The 21,059-nt window shown below is 32.9% G+C and overlaps 2 protein-coding genes across 2 annotated transcripts; both read left to right on the top strand.

The window, feature by feature from the left end:
* Window positions 1-4,148: 4,148 nt before the first annotated feature.
* Window positions 4,149-11,927, top strand: LOC7456081 (uncharacterized protein At4g17910). The gene is made up of 16 exons (XM_024596783.2): window positions 4,149-4,480; window positions 4,563-4,626; window positions 4,700-4,745; window positions 4,821-4,945; window positions 5,061-5,134; window positions 5,291-5,363; window positions 5,477-5,566; window positions 6,261-6,334; window positions 8,325-8,412; window positions 9,535-9,661; window positions 9,741-9,845; window positions 10,663-10,792; window positions 10,901-10,952; window positions 11,042-11,086; window positions 11,450-11,548; window positions 11,664-11,927. The coding sequence occupies exons 1-16, from the start codon at window positions 4,440-4,442 to the stop codon at window positions 11,814-11,816; spliced, it is 1,386 nt and encodes a 461-aa protein (XP_024452551.1). The 5' UTR covers window positions 4,149-4,439; the 3' UTR covers window positions 11,817-11,927.
* A 3,177-nt stretch (window positions 11,928-15,104) lies between these two features.
* LOC18096981 (transcription factor bHLH71) lies at window positions 15,105-17,839 on the top strand. The gene is made up of 3 exons (XM_006385602.3): window positions 15,105-15,811; window positions 16,467-16,886; window positions 17,397-17,839. Exons 1-3 carry the CDS (start codon window positions 15,416-15,418, stop codon window positions 17,490-17,492), a joined length of 912 nt encoding a protein of 303 aa, XP_006385664.2. The 5' UTR covers window positions 15,105-15,415; the 3' UTR covers window positions 17,493-17,839.
* The last annotated feature ends 3,220 nt before the right edge of the window (window positions 17,840-21,059 follow it).

The following is a 21,059-nucleotide window of genomic DNA, read 5'->3' as shown; positions in this document are numbered from 1 at the left end:
TGGTTGGCACTCGAGGGTCTAGCTGCTGTGGTCAATCGTGTGACTTGTTCCACCCCCGTCCCGGGTTCGACCCTTTATGTGCACGCCTGTCACCCCCGCGGTGCCTTACCTGCTCCTGGGCTTGCAGGATGTCCAGTGGGCCGTGGGGAATAGTCGTGGTGCGCGTAAGCTGGCCCGGACACCCCACGTAAATCAAAAAAAAAAAAATAATAAAAAATAAAAAAAGATGCCATGGTTGAATTCATAGAATGTGTATAGGATCAACAAGTAAAGCACAATTCTGGGTACAGCGTGGTCGTTGTAGTTTGCATTTATACATGAGCACCTTTGTTTTCTAAGAATATCAACAGTGACTGAGTTCGTCGCATAGAAAATGTCAAGAAAAGTTTCTGATTTACCAAGGACCAGGAGCCTGTTTCTTTAGTTCTTGGCACCGTTTTGCAGTGTATCTTTTCTGAAATATGGTTAACCATCAATTCCTAGGTCATCAACAAAGGCTCATTGGATCTTTCCTTAATTACTGTCTATGTTCACTGTCTGTCTAGGTTCATTCCATACAAAAAAAAAAAAAAGAGGGGTTGTCTGTCTAGGTTCACAGTAGCTTCTTGTACTGTCCAGGTTCATGCTTTCTGTACTTAACTTTGTGACTATCTCCGTCCGTCCTCTATAGAAACCTTAACTTTGCGCAGTTTGGGCTCAAGTCTCACTAATTTTTCTTGATACTGCAGAGAATGGACTAAAGATAACAAGTATACTACAAGTAAAGAGGGGCTAAACACTGTCTCTACTGTTGCATCATATTCCCTTTACTGTGCATTGTAACTTTAAGAAACGATTAACATTTAGCTTGGTAGATGGGGGTAATAAAGTCTTTTTATTTTTATAAACAGTAAAAATATTAAAATGTCTTTAGAAACAAACAAAAAAATATTTTGTGCCTAAGTGTAGTTTTGGTTTTTCAATTTTAAATGTAAAATTAGGTTACTTAAATACCCTTAAATACCCTTAAAGTAAAAAAAAAACTTTGACCATGATTAGTTTTTACTTTTAAAGTTGGTTTTTGTATTATTTATTGTTTTGTTGATGGTAGTATTGCCTTTTAATCCAAATTAAATAGTTTTAAAATTTAATAAACTTTTAAAGCATGCAATACATGTGCCTGCTTGCGTATGAAAAACATCCATGTACTTTGATTAGTGCTTGCTGCGTCTCTTAATGGTAGAACATGCCCTTTCATTATGTCATTGAATGTGTCGCCGTATCCTTTTCCTCCTCGTACAACACATGTAGATGATGGGTATGTGGTTTGTTATCGGCGTGCTTTTCTTTTCTCTTTTCTTTCTCATAAATTGTAAATTGATTTTTTTGTTTTTGATATTTCTACTTTGCCACTTTTTTTTTATAATTATTTTTTGTTCGGTGAAAATTTTTTCCATTATTGTTACAAAAAAAATCACTGTAACAAAAAAAAAAAACCCTCATTGTCAATATCCAGAGCTAGAAAAGTAATTTTTATTAATGAAGTCGGGAAAGATAAAACAACACTATCCCTTGGGGACTTGGGAAGAAAAACGAAAGGACGAATTTCATGTGTTTGTGTTGCAGAGATTAAAATAGAAAAGAGAGTAAATTCAAAAGCGATTACTTTTACCATTATGTCATGTCCATGGTCATATGTGAGTGTTTTTTTTTTTTAAATCTTTGGAAGGATAGATAATGTTAGCCGAAGTTTTAAATTAAAGTGATGTTTAATTTTGCGGTTTAATTATATTTTTAAAAAATAATTTTAAATTAATTTTTATGTATTTTTAAATATTTTAAATATATATTAATATCAAAATTATATTTAAAAATATATATATTTTTAATATATTTCTAAATAAAATCTAATTTAAAAAATAATTTCTATCTAGTTACGAAAATACAATATTTCCAGCTTACTAGAAAATAATTTTTATAACAGTAAGCAAAAGATGGCTCATCAACGGGTCCCACTAGAATACATCCCATCTCTGTTTTATAATTTTTTAATTTTTTCTTGAAACTGCTTTTTAGTTTTTAGAGCTTGTTCACATTATGGTTGCGGGTACTTTTTAAATAATTTTTTGTGTCAAAATGCATGTCAATGATGTTTTTTTATTTTTTAAAAATTAGTTTTGACATTAACACATCAAAACGATCCAAAACGTACAAACCATATTAAATTTTAGTAACAAAAAAAAATCAATTTTTTTGGGAACGCGGGTTGAACCGCGTTCCCAAACATTCTCGTCTTTGCTTTTTAATAACTTGGGTAATTCACGCTAAGTTGTAATTTAGGTCAATTTTTTTCTAATAAAAAAATTATTCAAACAATGATAGAGTTTTTTTAAAAATAAAAAAACTATGAATTCTGATTATTAATTTGAATAAATTTAATAAAATCAGTTAATTTAATAATATAATTATAAAAACAAATAAAAAACAAAAAAATAACAATAATTAATAATAAAAATGAACGCTTGTGAATACTATAAATATATACTTTCTAAATATACTTAAAAAGTCTCAATGATTTTATTTGATAATAAAACAAAAATTAAATAAGACCAAGATAACTTATAAAATGGAAAATAAATAAAAAATTAACGCCCAGTCACTAGCAAATCAAATAGTGAAGAACCTTCTAAAAAACATTTAAAAAAGAATAAAAAAATATAATTTGAGTTAGCATGCCAAATTTACGGTCTAGTTGTGAGACCGTAATAAACCTATATAAAATAAATTGAATAAAACAATGATGGTTTACTCTTGAGCAAACTAAATGATGAAAGACAAAATTGAGAAAAAAATTAATTAAAAAAACATGAGTCAACTCGGGTTAACTCGACTAATCTCCTATCTGAGACACGAGATCATGATAACTCTATATCAAAAAAATAGAAATTAAAAAAAATCAATAAAAAAAAAACCAAAGTTAAATTGAGCTAATTTTTGAAACTCGTGACCCAGGTTATGAGACCGAGATTACCCAAAAGAAAGCAAACATGAAAATCACGAAGAAAAATTCTCAATTATCCAAATATTAAATGATGAAATTGAGAAAAAAAATCAATCAAGAAAAATGATTAAAATACAAAATAAATAAATAGCAATCAAAAGAATGATGACCATATCTTATATAAAAGTTAAATGAAATAAAATGATGAGGGATGAAATTGAAAAGTAAAATAAATAAAGAAAATGATAAAAAAACACAAAATAACAATCAAAATAATGAGAATTAAATTATATAAAAAATTAAATTAAATTAAATGTTGATGGATGAAGTTGAAAAATAAAATAAACTTCAAGAAGCATTAGAAGCAAAATAAATAGTAATAAAAAAATAAGGATTAAAATTAATACAAATACAAATTGATACGACACATTTAATTTTTAGAATGGTAGACGTGAAACCGAAGATGAGAAGAGATAAAAAAGGAGGGGGGAAGAAAAAGAAGTTCATCGAAGTTTAGTAGCTGCTCCGTTGTGTACACATGCCTGACTACCTTGAAGAGGATGTTAAGATGCTTTCAATGCCATCGTAAAAAGCAGTGTTAGCTGTCGGGAGATGCCTTATGCACTACTTTTGGTTCTTAAATAATATTTTATATTTATTAAAATATCAAATTATCTCTTAATCAAATTAATTATAATAAAAAAATTAGGATAAAACTACGGAAAAAAAGCTTTGAACACTTGTTTAAAAAACTTGGTTTTTAAAAGTATTTAGTCATTTTATTATGCTATAAAAAATAAAAATCCAAAAAACACTCATGGCTTTTTGTTAAATAAATTTTACTTTAATTTAATTATTTTATTATATTTTAAAAATATAAAAACACCTATTTATTTCATATCAATCTAAAAATAAACTAATGAACCATTACAAAAATATCATATTACATTTAATAACAGTTTTGTTTTTTAAAAAACAAAATAATCATTATATTATTTCAATATAATATGCAATGTTTCTTCGTCAAAAGACGAACCTATTAATTTTATTTTTTAAATTAATTTCTTTAGGAAAAAAAATAAAAAAAAGGAAGAGGGATGGTACAAGCTGATCAGCCGCTGTAAAAATCTGTAATTTTAACAAACTTCTTTATCTTAATTTCCCTTCTTTTTCTTTCTTTAATTTTAAATCAAGCTTCCTACCATTCTCGTCAATGGCGAACAAAATGTTGGAGAGAGAAATAGAAAGTTCTGTAAGTTAGTAATTACAGTTCCGTATATTGTAAACCACATTTTGATAAGATTCCTTAACGAAATCAGCACCCTTAAGGTTGTAATTTGCAACCCATTCGCTCTCTCCTAAAATCCGAAGCCCTCTCTTAGAACACTGCAGATTTGACTTTGCTCATTCTGAAACACATCTTATTATTATTAACAAACAACTTGAATTCTCCTAAATCATGGATGGTTCTCTCAATCCCAACAAGCATCTCAAAGAACAGTAACACCTCTCTCTCTCTCCTCTTTCCCTTTTCTCATTTTCTCTAATGATATCCAAAATTCACAATTTTCTCAATGATCAGATTCGTAAGCAATTTGACTGGATCTTCCATGCTCGAAATCGCCGTAATGTCCACTGTTGTCCCTGTATGTAACATACTCTCCCATCATTCACTCCTCTTCTCTCCCTCCCTCCTAATTGCTCTTTTTCTCATCGCAGCTTCTCTTTGTTTTGCGACACTCAATCTGCTCCAGTTACCAGACCGGTGATCATTTCACTCCTCACATTTGCGATTTATTTATTTATCAAAAACTAATTTCATTTATCTTTGACGCTACAGTGACACCAACGAAGAAAAACGACCATGACAATGCCGTTTTGGGTTCTAAGGAACTGGGAAATTACATGGCTACTCTGACCGTGGATTTTCTCTTCATTGTTCTTCCTATGCTTTTAATTTTCACTGTAAGTTTTCTCAATCAAGAGATTGTTATATTCGCTTTTAATAATTATTTTTTATTTTATTTTTTAAAAAATCAATGAGCTTTATATTGAATCGTAGATTGGTTACTGATGATAGGTTCTAGCAGATTGGGTTTATATATTTGCGATCCCAATGATGGTATTGGTTTTCTCTGTTGTAGCAGCTAAAAGGTAGAACTTGTAAGTCACACACACACATATTTTTTTTTCACTTTTTGTTATTTTCTTTGGTTTTCCGGGGTTATGGAATGCTCGTTTTTAAGTGCTGCATTATTAATCCTCTAATTAGTAACATGTTGACTGTCATTTATTTGAACTTTGATGAAGGTTTGATGCTTCGAATTATTCAGGAGGGTCACTCTCTCTTAGGACAAATGTTTCCTCGTACAGGGTTCTTGTGGTACTAAATCTAACTTTACATTTCCATTGCTTTTATGTAGACACTAATTTTGGATGGACACTTGTTTTGTTTTATTTTTAATTTTGGGACATATGAGATTTTGATTACTGCAGATGATCATAACGTTCGTGTGTATCTTGGCTGTTGACTTCAAAATTTTTCCAAGAAGATATGCCAAGACCGAGACCTACGGTACTAGTTTGGTAAGATTTTCAAGCTGTATCTGGGTATTTAGTGCTTCTTTTCCTTGCTCTTCTTTTCAGCTGGGTTATGATTGCTATTCTTGGCTTTATTTGTCTTGCTACTTCTGGTCACCGATGTTTGAGAGAGCAATTTATATGTCCTTGTTTCCTTAGTGCAGCGTTTAATTAATTAATTATCGATATCCTTGAATCCTATGGTATTTAACTTTGAATTGATTTTTCAACCCACTCTAATTATGTGAAAAGTTCTTTCTTAATTGAGTTTTATTCATCATCTATTATCGCAGAGGGTGGAATTCTTAGTTATTATAGCTCAACTGTGGCTTAACCTTGGCATTTAATATTCAATTTCAGCCCCAGTTTATACTGAAACCACTTCATCTGTCTTTGCAATTTTGTCCACATCAAACTGAACCATAACTAACACCACACAAATTTTTTTCATAGCATTCAAGGATGCACTAGTTTTAGACTAAATTGGTTTTACAAATGATGTCCCCTGACAAATTGTTGTTATGAAGAGTTTTTGGCGTCAAGATTAGCAGCTGTACTCTGACTTTAGAACTTTTAAGTTGTATTTTTTGTGTTCAGTGGATATTTAGCTGTATACCAAGAAGCACTATACTCTCTCCTCCCTTTGTAAATTTCATTGCTCTGGTCAGCACCCAAATTTTTATTTCTGTGATTCTATCAGATGGATCTCGGGGTGGGCTCCTTTATTCTTGCGAATGCACTAGTTTCACGGCAAGCGCGGAGTGTCTCATCAGTGTGAGTCTTTCATTGCTTTGAAGTTCTGTACTTGCTGGCTTTGGCTTAACAGAATAATTTAGATAAAAGTTTTTCGTATTTTCCCACACTTTAACAATTTGTAAAAAGTGAGTGGTGCTTCTTTCCTCTTATCTATTTTATCCACCTAGTAGCAATCAAGAGATATAATTATAAATTGCTCAAAAAGGAAAGCTGAAAGATCACTTGCAGAGCTAATAGTGGAATTGAAGAATAATTTAGATAAAAAGGATTGATCACTGATCAACCATCAGCAGTTTTTGATGGTTGTCATAGAATAGGAGCAAGGCTCTCTAGGCTGGTAGCATTTTACAGCTACAGATCCTTAATTGCCATTAGTTAGATGGAGGCATGCATTTATATAGGTTTATAGTGCTGGAGTTTACTTTTTTTAGTTTGCCTGTTAGTTTTAGAGACAAGTTCAACTCAACTTCAAAGATGTCAATATAACAAATTGATAGAGATATACTGAAAGGCCAATGGAAGAGAATATTTAGAGAAAAGAAAATGATAAAAATCAGCTCTCTCAAGTAGGGATTCAACCAGCTGCTTTCAAGTTTTGGAGACTTACTATTAGGTTGTGTTTGGTTCGGGGTTAAAAACTGGAGGCTAAATGTTAAGGGGTTAAGTGTTAAGGGTGTAAAAAAATGGTTAAAGGGTAAAGTATTAAGGATGTTTGGTAGGTGTAAGAATTATTTGTAATAGTGGGATCCAATCATTTTCAAATCAAAATTAAAATAAATATAATAAAAAATAATAAATACTGTAAAATGGTGGGACCCATTTGTTAGGTGTGTATAAAAAGAGAATGAAATTTGAATTTGAAAAAAAAGCACAAACTTAAAAATTCTTTACCCCCCTCAAAAATTTTGTTACCCCACCCTTAATGGTTAACATTTAAACCCCATTTGGAGATTAAGGTCTTGTTTGGCATTGCGGTCCAACCGTGCTTTTAAAAAATTTTGAAATATTTTTTTAGCTTCAAATTATTATTTTTTTGGTGTTTTTGGATCGTTTTGATAGGGTGATGTCAAAAATGAGTTTTAAAAAATGAAAAAAACATTATTTTAATGCATTTTCAAGCGAAAAACAACTTCTACCACAATCCCGAACAGGTCCTAAGTGTTAACCCTCCTGAACCTTTCCCCCATCCCCATAAAAACTTTTAAACAAGTTATAAGGGGATAAATGTTAATCCTTTAACATTTAACCCCCTCTAACCCAAAACCAAACACACCTTTATAATGGTATGCTAATAAGTTTTTACTCGAGTAATTTGTAATGATTTGTGTGTTAGGTCTAGCTGATGGCTTGATCAAATTCATTGGTTCTTGCTGCCCCATCCTAAGTCTTGCTGGAATTTAGAGTGAGCTTGAGTCTCAATGTTTACTCCACCGCCAAGGTTTTATGCTTTCAAGGTGGTGAAGAATGAAAAGGCATGTTAGCTCCTTATGGTGCTCTTGTGTGCTATGATTGAAAGCTTGCTATGATTTCTGATGCATCATCTTCCAAGAATAATGCTCTGGGAGTTTTATGTTACGCTAGATTGTTGTATTCTCTTCTCTCTCATCCCTTTGTTTTCTACTTGTGCCAGGGAGTTACATTATTATCCTAGGTTTCCCTATTTGATTTAAAGCAGTCCAGACATAGATGGATTTATGGCAAGATTGACATTTCTGTAATTAGTAAATATAACAAATTGCTATTGGCCAGTTTGTGTGATTATCAAATTTTATTAGTTAGCCTTCTTTCATTTCCTGGCTTTTGTTTGTGTGATGCGACAGGTTCTTTTTTTGTATAATCTGTTTATATTTTGAATACTTTCATTCATTACCTTTTTTATGTTGATGATATATTCTTGAACTTGTTTTAAAATTGCATCTTTACTTTCTTGTTCTCTGTCATTCTTATGTACTGTACATTAATAATGGGGGTGACAGTGGTTTATTTTTTGTTTGCTGATGCTTTTTAGGAATTGGAAGGCTGCAGTCCAATCCACGAGCCCTCTGCTACTGCTAGGGTTTGCTCGGCTTCTTACTACAAGAAGTGTAGACTATCAGGTGGATTATATTTGCTTATCTTATTGGTCTAGGAATACTGCTTTCTAATTGCGTGTAAAGATGCTTTCATTATTTCATATAAGGCATTCTGGTTGCTTTTGTTCTTCTATCCTTTGCTAAGAAATCATGGCTCAAATGCTTTTTATGGTGGTGGACTGGCTCAGGCACACAGCCACTGCTGATAATGAGAAACACCGTGCACATAATTAACTTCAGCTCTTTGAAACTATAGCTCAAATTGAAAATGAAAAGGTAGCACATTGATTATCAAAACTCTTTCCAAATATCCTTCGACAGAGGTGGAGGGTTGATGAATTAGTTGGGTTTTTTTTTTTTTGCTCAAATGCTTTTTATGGTGGTGGACTGGCTCAGGCACACAGCTGCTGCTGATAATGAGAAACACCGTGCACATAATTAACTTCAGCTCTTTGAAACTATAGCTCAAATTGAAAATGAAAAGGTAGCACATTGATTATCAAAACTCTTTCCAAATATCCTTCGACAGGGGTGGAGGGTTGATGAATTAGTTGGATTTTTTTTTTTTTTTGGGGGGGGGGGGGGGGGGGGGGGGTGGGCATGGTCTCCTCACAAGTATTCTATGTGTTGGCCCTGCTTTGATATGTCTTATCTTTGAAAAAAATGATGAATTGATCTCAACTTGAACAAGCTTACCATGTTACATTTTTAAACCTTTCATATATCAACTAATCCATTGTACAAAAATGTGTAATTCCTTCCTGGATCATAGATATATTGGAGATCTAGTGGACTTCTATTTGTACTGGTGACAAGTTTCTATCCCCTGACCTTTCCCTTATTCACTAGAAGGGAACAATAGATCAAAGCTAGTTGTTATGTGTGTTTCAATGCTGCTTCAATTCTCATTAGACACTGGTGAAATCAGTATTGGTAAACCTTTAATTATAGGCGTGGGTTCATGTAGAATGTCCTTGCTGAAATATAGAATTTTAGTACAGTTAAGCAGTAACAAAGCTTTGTTCTCTTTTTCACATAATATGATATTGCATGTCATGCCTTATATTGCTTTTCAAAAGATTCATGTCTTGTCATGTTATTATTGTTATTATAAGAAATATGTCTTATTTATTTATTTTCATGCAGGTTCATGCAGGGGAATATGGAGTGCACTGGAATTTCTTTTTCACTCTAGCAGCTGTATCAATCCTTACATCCATAATTAACATCCCGCCGCAATATTCAGGAATTTTTGGTGTAGCAATTCTTATTGGTATAATTTTTTCCTGGATATGCATTAATTGGGTTCACTGAAGATTTTTTGATTAGCCTTGTTAACTTTGATTCTTCAGGTTTTCAATATTGGTTGAGTCATGGATTAAATGTGTACCTCCTTTCTGATGAAAGGGGTACAGATATCTTGAGCAAAAATAAGGAGGGGATATTTAGTATACTAGGTAAGGATAATATCATCTGAACTGATCATTTAATGATTTATGGTATTTAAAGTAATGTTTGTAGCAGAAGAGTAATATTCTTTAATTTGTATTTATGCTATCCAGTTTTCTCTAATGCATAATTTTCTCTATTGAGCTTTATGATGTAGTTAATAACTGTTCATTTTAGGAATGATAAGCTGCATTTATGACTCCGATTATGCCTCTTAATTCTTCCATGAGTTTTGATCTTGTCAGCACCAACTCAAATCTTTTTACTTTTAAACCATTAGAAAATACCCCCCTATATGCATCAAAAAGTCAATTTGCGCCCCATATTTTGATTTTGGTCAGCTGCATCCAGAATTGCTTAAATTTGGGTCGGTCCACCCTTACTGATAACATGCCTTCAATTCTAAAATAAATCAACTGATAAATGATGTTAAAAAGAGAGAAAAACAGTATGATAAGTTGAATTCACATGTCTTGCATGTGATCTTAAATTGGAATTATCTTCAATTGGTGTATCTTGGCACATTTTTGAAATTTTGGGTACCATTGACCAAAACTAAGATAGGTTGTGAATAGCCTTTTTGATATGAACATAGGGGCTAAAAGAGGAGAGGGAGGGGGGGACTACTGAGAACTTAGTCTTACCTCTGATCTGTTGATTGTGAAAAATCCATACTACTCAAGTACGATAATTGATGAAGTTGTTGTATCATCCAAAGACTAAAAGATAGTTTATTATCTACCAATCAGCATATGCTTTTAGTGTAGTTTTATTGTTTCTATTTCTGATTAGAGTTTTCAAATGTTAATTTGTTATCATTCTCAGGGTATTGGGGTTTGTACCTTGTTGGTGTCCAATTGGGTTATTATCTTTTCTTTGGAAATCGCCCCGCTACTGCATTGAGAACCATTAAGTGGGCAAGGGTCCGGGTCTCATTTATTTCCCTGGTGTTTTGGTATGGTCTACTGTGGCAAGATATTTTTTTTATTGTCAGCATACATTCAAATAAAAATTGATTATTCTAAAGTTTCCAACTTATTTCCCTCTGCTGATTGTATTGCAGGCTAGTAACTGTTCTTTTAGACAGGCATGTTGAAAGAGTTTCACGTAGGATGGTAGGATGTAGTGCACTGTTTGATTAACTAATGAGTGAAATTGTTTTGGTAACTTTGCTGATGAAAACCCATAAAAACTCATTTTGCAGTGTAATCTGGCTTATGTTACTCTGGTATTGGCTGAAAATCTTCAGGTGCTTCCCATATTCTTCCTGTTTTAACTATATTTGAGATTCAATGTGACACTGATTTTATGTAATTGTTAGTTTAGGTTTCGTGATGCAATTTCAAGCGTTGTTTGCAGAATTTTTTTTTTTCTGCAGAAATGTTTTTTTTTTTCCTGGTTAAAAGAGATATTCATTCGTTTGTTTGTTGCTATCATTTGATGCGGCTCAACAACTTAGTATGCCCCTTCCAAGTCCCTCAACCTCCCAATCCATGGGTTTTTACATTATGTCAATACCGCTTGCCACAAAACCTAAGTTAGTCTGTACTACAGTGGGGTTGTTCTTTTCTATTCTCTCTTATACCAGCTGAAAGTTTCTCTTGTTCTTCAGGCTTTAGCGATACTAATGCTTTCTGATTTCACTGCTGGAAGTAAAATTTCAGCACTTGAAGAAGCGTTGAACCGGAATCTGCTGGGCTCATTTCTTCTGGTAAATGAAGGATTCTGAACTGAATTTGATGTTCTGAAAAGCTTTCAATTTAATCCTCCCTCCCAGGCGAGCTTGCATGAATGATTTGCTGAGTTTTCTTGTTCGTACATTGCAGGCAAACTTGCTTACTGGACTGGTAAACTTGTATGTGGATACTTTGTTTACCCCATCGCTCTCAGCCCTAGTTATCTTGCTTGCGTATGCGTATTGTTTATCAATCATAACTGGTATTGCTGATTTTTATGGTGTCAAATTGAAATTTTGGTAGTGATTTGGTTTCTGTATAGAAAAAAAAATTTGGTTGAAGGCCATGGGTTGTTGCAGCTATAGACCCAATTCTCATCAAAATTGCAATGCATACTGTCAAGCTTTCTTACTATTTCTCTCTTTCCTTATTTTATTGTTATTATGTTTTTTTATGCTGTAAGTACATTGCTAGAGTATGCCATTGCCAACATCACATATTCCATCAAGATAATGGAAACTGATGATGGAGCTAATGGTGTGTGAGTAACATAAAACTATTTCCCTTCTCTTTTCCATTTTTCTTTTCGAAAAATTAAAAAATGTGTTTATTTGTTGAAAAAGAAGCCGTATTTTTCCACTGAAAAGAAAATAAGAAATATATGAAGATTATAACTAAATTAAACCTTAATTTTGAACAGTTATATTAATATTTTTTATTAGTGTCATTCTAATCATAAAATATTTATTTTATTTTATTTACATTAAAAGTTATCAAGAAAAAGTTATATTGTTGACTAGAAAATTATATTATATTAAATTTATAATAAGTTAAATTTATAACATTAATTAAATATGAAAATATAAAAAAATAATTTTAATTTTTTACATTGCTAAAAGGTTCTTGTATATAAAAGAAAAAAATTGTATTGTTTTTTTTTTATTTGAAAAAAGAGATGAGAATTTTGTAAAAAGAAAACTGTAGATAATTTTTAAAATGTGTTTTTCAAACTCTATAAATATAAATCTAAAAATTAAGAAAATTAGTTTTATAGGTTTTAAATAGAGAAATATTACATTTGAATATATAATTGAAGTTTTTCTTGTTTGAACTTTATTTTTTTAGAAAATTAAAGTATGATTGTATTTCTAATTAGTTTTTAACTGTTACTGTGGCAAATAAGCATCTTATCAATATGTTTATAGGCGTGTTTAAAGAATGTGGTTATGGTTATTTTTTAAAGTGGTTTTTATTTGGAAGTGTATCAAAATAATATTTTTTTTATTTTTTAAAAATTATTTTTGACTTTAGCATATCAAAATTATTTGAAAATACTAAAAAAAATATTAATTTAAAGTAAAAATAATAATAAATTTTTTTAAATATTTTAAAAATATTTTTAAAATACAAAAATAAACATTTATCGCCATAATTTTTCTTTTCTGATATAAAAATCATAAAACTTGTACTGGCATGATGACATCGTTCTTTCTGCACTCCTTTTCTGCATAAAAATGTGGATCCTTACCTCTGAATTGTGCAAATCATGAACAGCATGAGATGAGAGGAAAACGAAAAACTTCAAAAACACGACGGACAATAAGCATCAGCGAAAAAAATAGATGAAAAAGTATTAAAATGATATATATTTTTATTTTAAAAATGTATTTTAAACATTAGTATATAAAAATAATATAAAAACATGTACAAAAAATTTAAATTTTAATAAAAACAGGATGAAATTTGCGTAAAAAAGAAGAAGCTAAAGTTAAATTTGGACACTTGCTAGAATACTGCAACTTTGGAAGTCGATGGTCACATGGATTCTCTTTCAGAGCCTGTCAGCTTAGACCATGTTACAAGGTCAGATCACCCTAACAAAAGTCCTCATCACTGGGTAAGGCTACATTTCCCACTGTTTGTAATCGATAGATTGCTTTCACATGTAAGGCTACATTTCCCACTATTTTTAAATTTAATTTAATTCATAGGTTCTTAATGAAATCTTATATTTTAAATTATTTTGAGTGTCAAAAATTGAATGTGAAATAAAATTAAAATTTTAAAAATAATACAATTAGAGATCAACTCCTCTGTTTTACAACACTAAAGAGAAAAAATTAATGATTAATCTCCAGCTCTTAAACTTTACTAATAAGGCTAGTTATGAGTAGAGATTTTATTTGAAACACAGGTAAGGTTAATTAGTAATGGATGTCTTTGGATGCATTCATGCCTATGCTTTTTTTTTTTTAATGCTTCAAAGTAATAAACTCATGACTAATTATATCTAATTATCATGTAACTGTTGTGTGTCTTGTAACCTATCATGGTAGATTAATATTATTGGTTTAAATCATGCTTGAAAATAACTGCAAATCTTGAATGATTAATTTAGCAATTTATCTAAAACGTTGTTTCAATGTAAGTGTGAATGATGCATTAGTTCCAATTCCAAGGATTTTGTAATTTTTAAGGATAATAGAAATCACCCGTCAGGTTTATGATCACAACTTGCCGCAGAATATATAGAATTCCTTGTATATAATTTGCAAGTCTAAGTTGTGCTGTGGGACATACTGACTGCATTCATTCGCGAAAATGTATCATTTTCTAGTCTCGCGCTCAACTTTCAGAGAGAAGGTTACTGATTCAAAGCCTTTCCTGTTACTGCAGTTGCTCGGGCTGAATATCAATTACTGTATGAAAGAACTGCTACCCAAAGGCTAAATACCAATTATATCTGTTGGATGTTTATTCAAGGGTGCTGGGAGTGGGCTGACTTTGAATGTGAAGAACTTCCCGCCTTCTAATGACCGTACAGAAGCTAGTACATGCTTTATCGTACATCAAGCATCACCTCGAGATGAGGCCACATTAACAGCCAAAAACATTCTCCATTCTAAGAATGTAGATGGTTGATGATGATGCTCGAAGCTATTGCATAACTGTACCCTAAGACTTTAGCAATCACACCCTTGTAACTCAAGATGAGGGAACGAATTGTTTTAAGGCTTTGGGAAATTTGAATGACAAGATGTATATATGTAGCGACCGAGCTTGCTCAAGTATTGACGATTTATAACAAGCTGTTAATCACCCTGTTGTGTGTGCCGACCATGGAGGTTAGTGCTGTAATGCCATTTTAACTGCAACATCATCAAGGCGTGATATGTTCACACACATATAGCAGTAGTCATTATCACATATCCAGCCACTAGCTAGCCATTGCAATTGGTCAGGCGCATGATGAACGGCCCAGATAACAGAGATTATCATTTTGCAGGCTAGAAATAAACGTTGAGTGGAATGTGTATGGTACGCTATGGGTTGTGAAGCGCACAAGTTAAAACGCTTATATTGGGTCTAAAATAATCTCCCCCTTTACATTAGAGATGAGAGAATCTACTGTACGTAAGCCAGTCAATATTTACTGCAAAATCCAACTCGGAAATGAATGTGAGGAGTAGGTTTTAATTACACAGCTGCTTGTGTTGTCTGTATGCATATTTCTATATAGATTTGGGTCCCCCCTCCAACTCCTTCCTCTCTTCTCTCTCCTATGCAGAAACTTTGCCAGCAGTGTTGATAGCACCTATGAGTATTGGGAAGGTTACTGGAACAAGGATGAAAAAGAGAGCTCCTCTCCTTGTTTTTTTTTCCTGTCCATCTCACGTGCACCATATCCTTCTCTTTCTCTATATTACCCTCTCAGCATAAATTCACGTCTAAAAAAATCCAACAATTTACCCCTTCCTCAGTGTACAAAACACATACTATATGCTGCTATATAAAAGCTATAAGAATAAGTGGTGGCTGTCATTGGAATGCAACACTGTGATATTTCTTAAGTTGCATTTAGAGAGGTGAAGGTAGTTAGTTTAGCTAGCAGTTAAAGGGAAATGGCACTACAAGCACTATCTTCTAATGAGTTCTTGAACTTCATACTCTATGACACTATCTCTGCTACCCCATGTAGCAGCCATGCCTCGCTAGAGACAACAAGTTTATTGTTAGAGAATTTGATACCTCAAGACCATGGTGTTTCTGTAAATAGCTCTTCCCTAATGACTGGACAGAGATGCTCGATGGGACGAGAAGCCGTCATTAGGAGGCATAATTTATTAGCTGTGCAAGGAAAGAAGAAAAGGAGGAGAAAGCCAAGAGTTTGTAAGAACAGGGAAGATGCTGAGACACAAAGGATGACACACATTGCTGTTGAGAGGAATAGGAGAAAACTGATGAATGAGCATCTTGCCGTTTTGAGATCTCTCATGCCTGAATCTTATGTTCGAAGGGTTTGTTTCTAATTGTTTCCTGCAACTACCACCCATCTGTTCTCTTGCTCCTTTTCTATAATGGCATGCAGATACATTAATTAATTAGTGATAATTCATGAAGAAGTTGTTCTGATTATTGTTTTTGCCAACTTTTTGTAGTAGAAATTTGGTAACTCTCCTAGACCTTAGTGGACAGTAGGCACATGAATATCTATGGATAACTTGGAGTCTATGGATATCTCATATTCAAGCATGTACATTTTAAAAAAAAACAGTTGCAATTGTTAATTAGGTGAATTTTAGTTTAGATGTTGGTGTTAATTTTAGGAACAATTGGATTTTTTTTTGAAAATTTGAGAATAGTCGGATGAAAGAGACCGTAAAGCAGCACTCAGATTCTCAGAACCCAGTCACGTGTATCTGAAAATACTGGCTCCACCACGGCATTTTGCTCTGTTTTTTTCTTACATAATTCTTTTATTTTCAAGTGAGAAAAAAGCAATATTATAGAGACTCTAGAGCAAGTGTTCATCCGTGGTGCTGCTGGTGATTAATCTGGATTTATTTGATATTTAAGGTTAAAATTTTAATTATCTGAGTAAATTATATAATTTTCCTTGCTACCTGCATGCATGTACTCATCACGTTTGTTAAAAACTTTCTTAAAGTGCAGGGTGACCAGGCTTCTATAGTGGGTGGTGCCATTGAGTTCGTGAAGGAGATGGAGCACTTTCTACAATCCCTTGAAGCTAAGAAGCTCAAACTAAAGCAGGAATTAACAGGACCTAATTACAGCGCTGAAAATGCCACTACAACCTCAGAGTTTCCACAGCCACCCTTTTCCCAATTTTTTGTGTCCCCTCAGTACACTTGGTCTCAAATTCCTAGCAAGTTTACGTCAAAGACTGCGGCATCCATAGCCGATATTGAGGCCACTTTGATTGAAACTCATGCAAATCTACGAATTCTCTCAAGAAGAAGCCCTAGACAACTTTCAAAGTTAGTTTCTGGATTTCACACGCTTTACCTCACTGTCCTCCACATCAATGTGACCACCATGGACCCATTGGTTCTCTACTCAATCAGTGCCAAGGTATGAACAGTCAAAATAACTTGTACTATTGTTTGCACAATTTTGCGCATTAATTAAGTCTTTCTTCACTTTATTTCTGGGCCCTAGCATAAAAGAATAAGAAAATTCGAATCCTACTAATATATTCTTTTTGTCCCTTTGGGTGCCATCTCTATCAGTATATAGCATTTTTATTCAAAGGAGATTTTATATCATGTTCAGAAAAATGCAGTCACTTCCATTGATTAAATATTATTGAACATGTTACATTGATCATTGATGGGTCGTGTATTTCATTCTGTAAGCATGAACTATAGCAAATGACCCCGCAGTAATGAAATTGATGGCGAGGAAATCTGTAGCCATTTCATAAGCAATGGTCTTCAATTATTGTCGTATGGGGTAGAATGGGCAGGTTGAGGATACTTTCAAGTATTTTCGGGGTTTCCTAAGTTTAGAAATGCATGTCTCTTTGCCTGTTCTACCAAAATGAATCAGTTCTCGAATAAATTTGGAACATTCTTAATGCAGCTCGAAGAAGGATGCCAACTTACATCAGTGGATGACTTAGCAGGAGCAGTCCACCACATGCTTAGAATAATTGAGCAAGAAGCTGCCCTATGTTGATCAAGTCATCATCTATCCAAAAGGCCTATTGATTTGGGACAAAATCACCATAATGCCACCCACTTTTCCCTATTGCAACGAAGTTTCTGGTCTTCTTTCTTCGGTCTTTCAAAGTGTTTTTAGTGTAGTTGTGTTTGGTTCCTCCTGGACATAACTGTTGACCTGTAATTTTTAAGTTGTAATAATGGTGTTTTCAAACAGAAATGAAATGGGACGATGGGGGCTACAATGGGATTTGGGCAGCCTGGCCATGATGGTAAGAATCTGGCATGCGAAGGTATCTGTTTCAAAGAGTACTGAAAATTAAATGTGAACTATATGGATAAGAGTGCATTTTCTTCTGTTAACCTTTTTGGTTCTTTGTACAACTTCTTTCTTTTAACCTGATTCTCTGGATTTGCATGTGAGATCTCGATCTATACCTGATTGGCCAGGGTACTTAATCCTTCCATTAGATTGCGCTAGATTAACCTAATTTGCATGGCTTTTAACTTTTACCAAGAACAGAAAAACACAAGATTTTTTGGATGTCTGACAATATCAAGTAATTATGAGGCCTATTTGTGACCTCTCCAACAATGCCTTTTAGAAAACCATGCACTACAGGATCGGTTAAGCTAGATATATATAGGTTTCATCTTGCTGCCTTCCTTTTATCTTCTTATCATGAATTGCCATGATCTTGTGATTCTCATTAATTAATCTTCTACTTATACTTGGGTGATCGAATGATCAGCTTCAATGTTAGCGGGAAAAGAAAAGATCATGATCCTCTCTCAATGAAAGATAATATGATAGCAGAAAGAGCAGCAAAAAAATGTTTAATGGTTAGCTCTCTAGATTACTAATAATTAATATTTATTTATAGGCGTCAATGCCGCCTTACTAGGTGAGCAAAATCATGCAAGAGGACGAAAATTGTACGCATTCATGGGGTAACAACGCAAAGATAACCCTTTTGTTCAAGAGCAATTAACGGTTCTCTTTATGAAGTTGCTAGAGATGGAAACTATCAAGCCGGACGGCATAAATTAGATAATTACGCTGATATTCGTAATGAACTAAATCTTGCAAATGGTACTGATTCCAGATCAAAGTCATCATAGAAATTTTTTATTAAATCCATATATAATTAGTTGCTTCATCATGTAAATACGCCCTTAATAATTAATTAAGAACGTTATATATCACCACAAACGCGCCACACCACATCCATTTTTGGGTCGCTTTTTCCTCGTAAAAAGATAATGGAAGGTTGACATTGTACAAGGTGGTGGTGGGTCTTGATAAAGGTGATGAGTTTTTGTAGTTCAGACCTGAGAAGTAAAAAGTTTTTGTGGGATCGATGCATTTTACCTTATTCATTGATTCTTAGCTCCCATTTTTGTTCTTTGTGGAGAATAAATCTGAATTCTAATTAAAACACATGTCTTCTAGTGTAGGAAGACAGAGACATGGCTGACCCTAACGTATGATTCATAGAGAAAAGAGAGAAATGGGATCTTATCACTTAGGTACCGTCACGAACGTGGTCCAATTTTATGCCCTGTGTAATCTTCATGAATCGCAAGACTCTTTACTAGATAGCTGATAAGTTAAGTTCTTGAGATTTATATCAGGAGTTTGCCCTAATATGGATAGCATTTAATTGGTTTTGCTAATTCTTGCTTTACCTTCGGCTTTCTAGCAGCTCTAGTTTCAACAAATATTACCCTTGAAGTTGATAGTTTTATTCCGTAAATATACCATCTGAGCAATTTTGTTTTGCTTGTTAATTTCTTGTATATATTTGTTTTCCTATTCCCTAGCTCGTTAATTATGATATTTATATATTTTGTAAATTAATTTACAAAATTACTTGATATTCCAATCAAAGCAAACCAATCGCTAACACCATATATACACGAATACCTACACATGCAAGTTTTTCTAACAATTGAGTATTCGTAGGTTTTTTCTTTCTTTTTTTCCCTTTTCTATTGAAGTAGATTGCAGTTGAATAATTTACAAAATAACTCTAATTTCATTAATAGAAAAATAGAAAAGTTACCTTATCAAGTAGTCCTATGAAAGCAAAAAATAAAAATAAAAATAAAAATAAATGGAGATATCTTTTTGTATGGTCCTGTCAAAAAAAAAAATCTATCCAAAATGTTTTTGTTTCAAACTTGTATGGATTTATTAATTTAATAAGAGAGATTATAGCTTCTAACTACCTACTTGATTAGAAAATCTTTGATATGATATTAAAAAATTATATTAATTTAAAAATTTTAAGATGTTAGAGTTTCTAACAAATACTTTTATATTATTTTTTGATAAATTTAAATATAATTATCAGACTCAAACCTAAGATATAAATTATAAAGAGTTTAAATAAATGGGACTTCCACTCATAAGTCAATTCATTTTTTTTTAACGAAAAACTATAACAAGGTTATTTTCATATATATATATATATAAACAAAGCGTTGACCCTATTAAATTTATATGAAATTGGGTTAGATGGGTCAACTGAATTTATCCTTTTAAACTTAACACAAGTTAGGCTGCAAGCCAACTCATTACATGGGCCCGGTGAGATAACACTGATCTAAAAGGGGAAGAAAGAATACATGTTCTAACTAATATAAGGTCCACACCGCCGCAGCTATTCCAATTTTCATATGCAGTAATAGAAAGAAAACTCCATCGACAGTAAAGCCCTTGAGACAGATTACAGTACAGCCCATTTATATAGGACCGAATGAGCCCATTAGGCCCCCAATAACAAAAATAAACCAGTTGCGGTTTTATTGATAGACATACCATCTCATTCCCAGTGACCCATTCAGAACCATACCCCAGCCTGGCATGTCTATTTATGAGCATGGTTTCCCCTTTCCTTTTTTTTTCTTCTTTTTTTTCCTTCTATCCTTTTTATCCCACTTGAATTTTAAATTCATGACACTAAACGTTAAGGAAAAAAAAAAAAACTTTAAACGTACACGAGTCGTTAAATATTAAAATCATGATCCAAGGCTCACAAATTTTTTGGAGCCTTTTTTTTTTATATATATATATCACAATTATAGTAGAGGGATAGCATACTTCAACCCCAAGCTCCTCCTCCCAAATCTCACTTCGAAATCTAGTTTCATTGTTCTAATTCTAAGGTTTATGCTTTAGGCACATGGAACCAAGACCAGAGGGAAAAGAAAGTTGGCTTCCTTTGTTCTAAAGCATGGCATTTTATTTTTATCCTTTGTCAAAATATTTCACACTGCTAAGCTGATTCACTAGTTAATTTCATGTGAAACTGTTCAAGTGTTTTTTGACTTCTGCAGCCACCTTTCGTCAACACTATAATTAAAGGCACCGAGGTAATAATGTCTAGCGGGCCTTGATCCGCTGAGGCCAGCCTCCCATCCCTATCTTCTCTCTTCTTTCACATCATTTACCGAATTGGGAGAGAAAAATGCCACGGCATTTTAATTTTTCTTTCCAGGCTAGTATTAGTTTATCTACATCAAGATCTTACATATAAAGATGGTTAGTGTTTCAGTTAATTTGGCTATGTTGAGAGAA

The sequence above is a fragment of the Populus trichocarpa genome, chromosome 3, assembly GCF_000002775.5.
Source record: "Populus trichocarpa isolate Nisqually-1 chromosome 3, P.trichocarpa_v4.1, whole genome shotgun sequence".
In the NCBI taxonomy this organism is placed as follows: domain Eukaryota; kingdom Viridiplantae; phylum Streptophyta; class Magnoliopsida; order Malpighiales; family Salicaceae; genus Populus; species Populus trichocarpa.
This window is presented reverse-complemented; position numbering and strand designations above follow the sequence as displayed.

Bases quoted from the DNA above. Each gene is read 5' to 3' on its own strand.
- LOC7456081 (XM_024596783.2), top strand. From the start codon at position 4,440: ATGGATGGTTCTCTCAATCCCAACAAGCATCTCAAAGAACA. The intron at 5,135-5,290 runs GTAGAACTTGTA...ACTTTGATGAAG, and splicing joins TCTGTTGTAGCAGCTAAAAG to GTTTGATGCTTCGAATTATT. The intron at 5,567-6,260 runs GTAAGATTTTCA...TGATTCTATCAG, and splicing joins AGACCTACGGTACTAGTTTG to ATGGATCTCGGGGTGGGCTC.
- LOC18096981 (XM_006385602.3), top strand. From the start codon at position 15,416: ATGGCACTACAAGCACTATCTTCTAATGAGTTCTTGAACTTCATACTC. The intron at 15,812-16,466 runs GTTTGTTTCTAA...CTTAAAGTGCAG, and splicing joins CTGAATCTTATGTTCGAAGG to GGTGACCAGGCTTCTATAGT. The intron at 16,887-17,396 runs GTATGAACAGTC...TTCTTAATGCAG, and splicing joins TCTACTCAATCAGTGCCAAG to CTCGAAGAAGGATGCCAACT.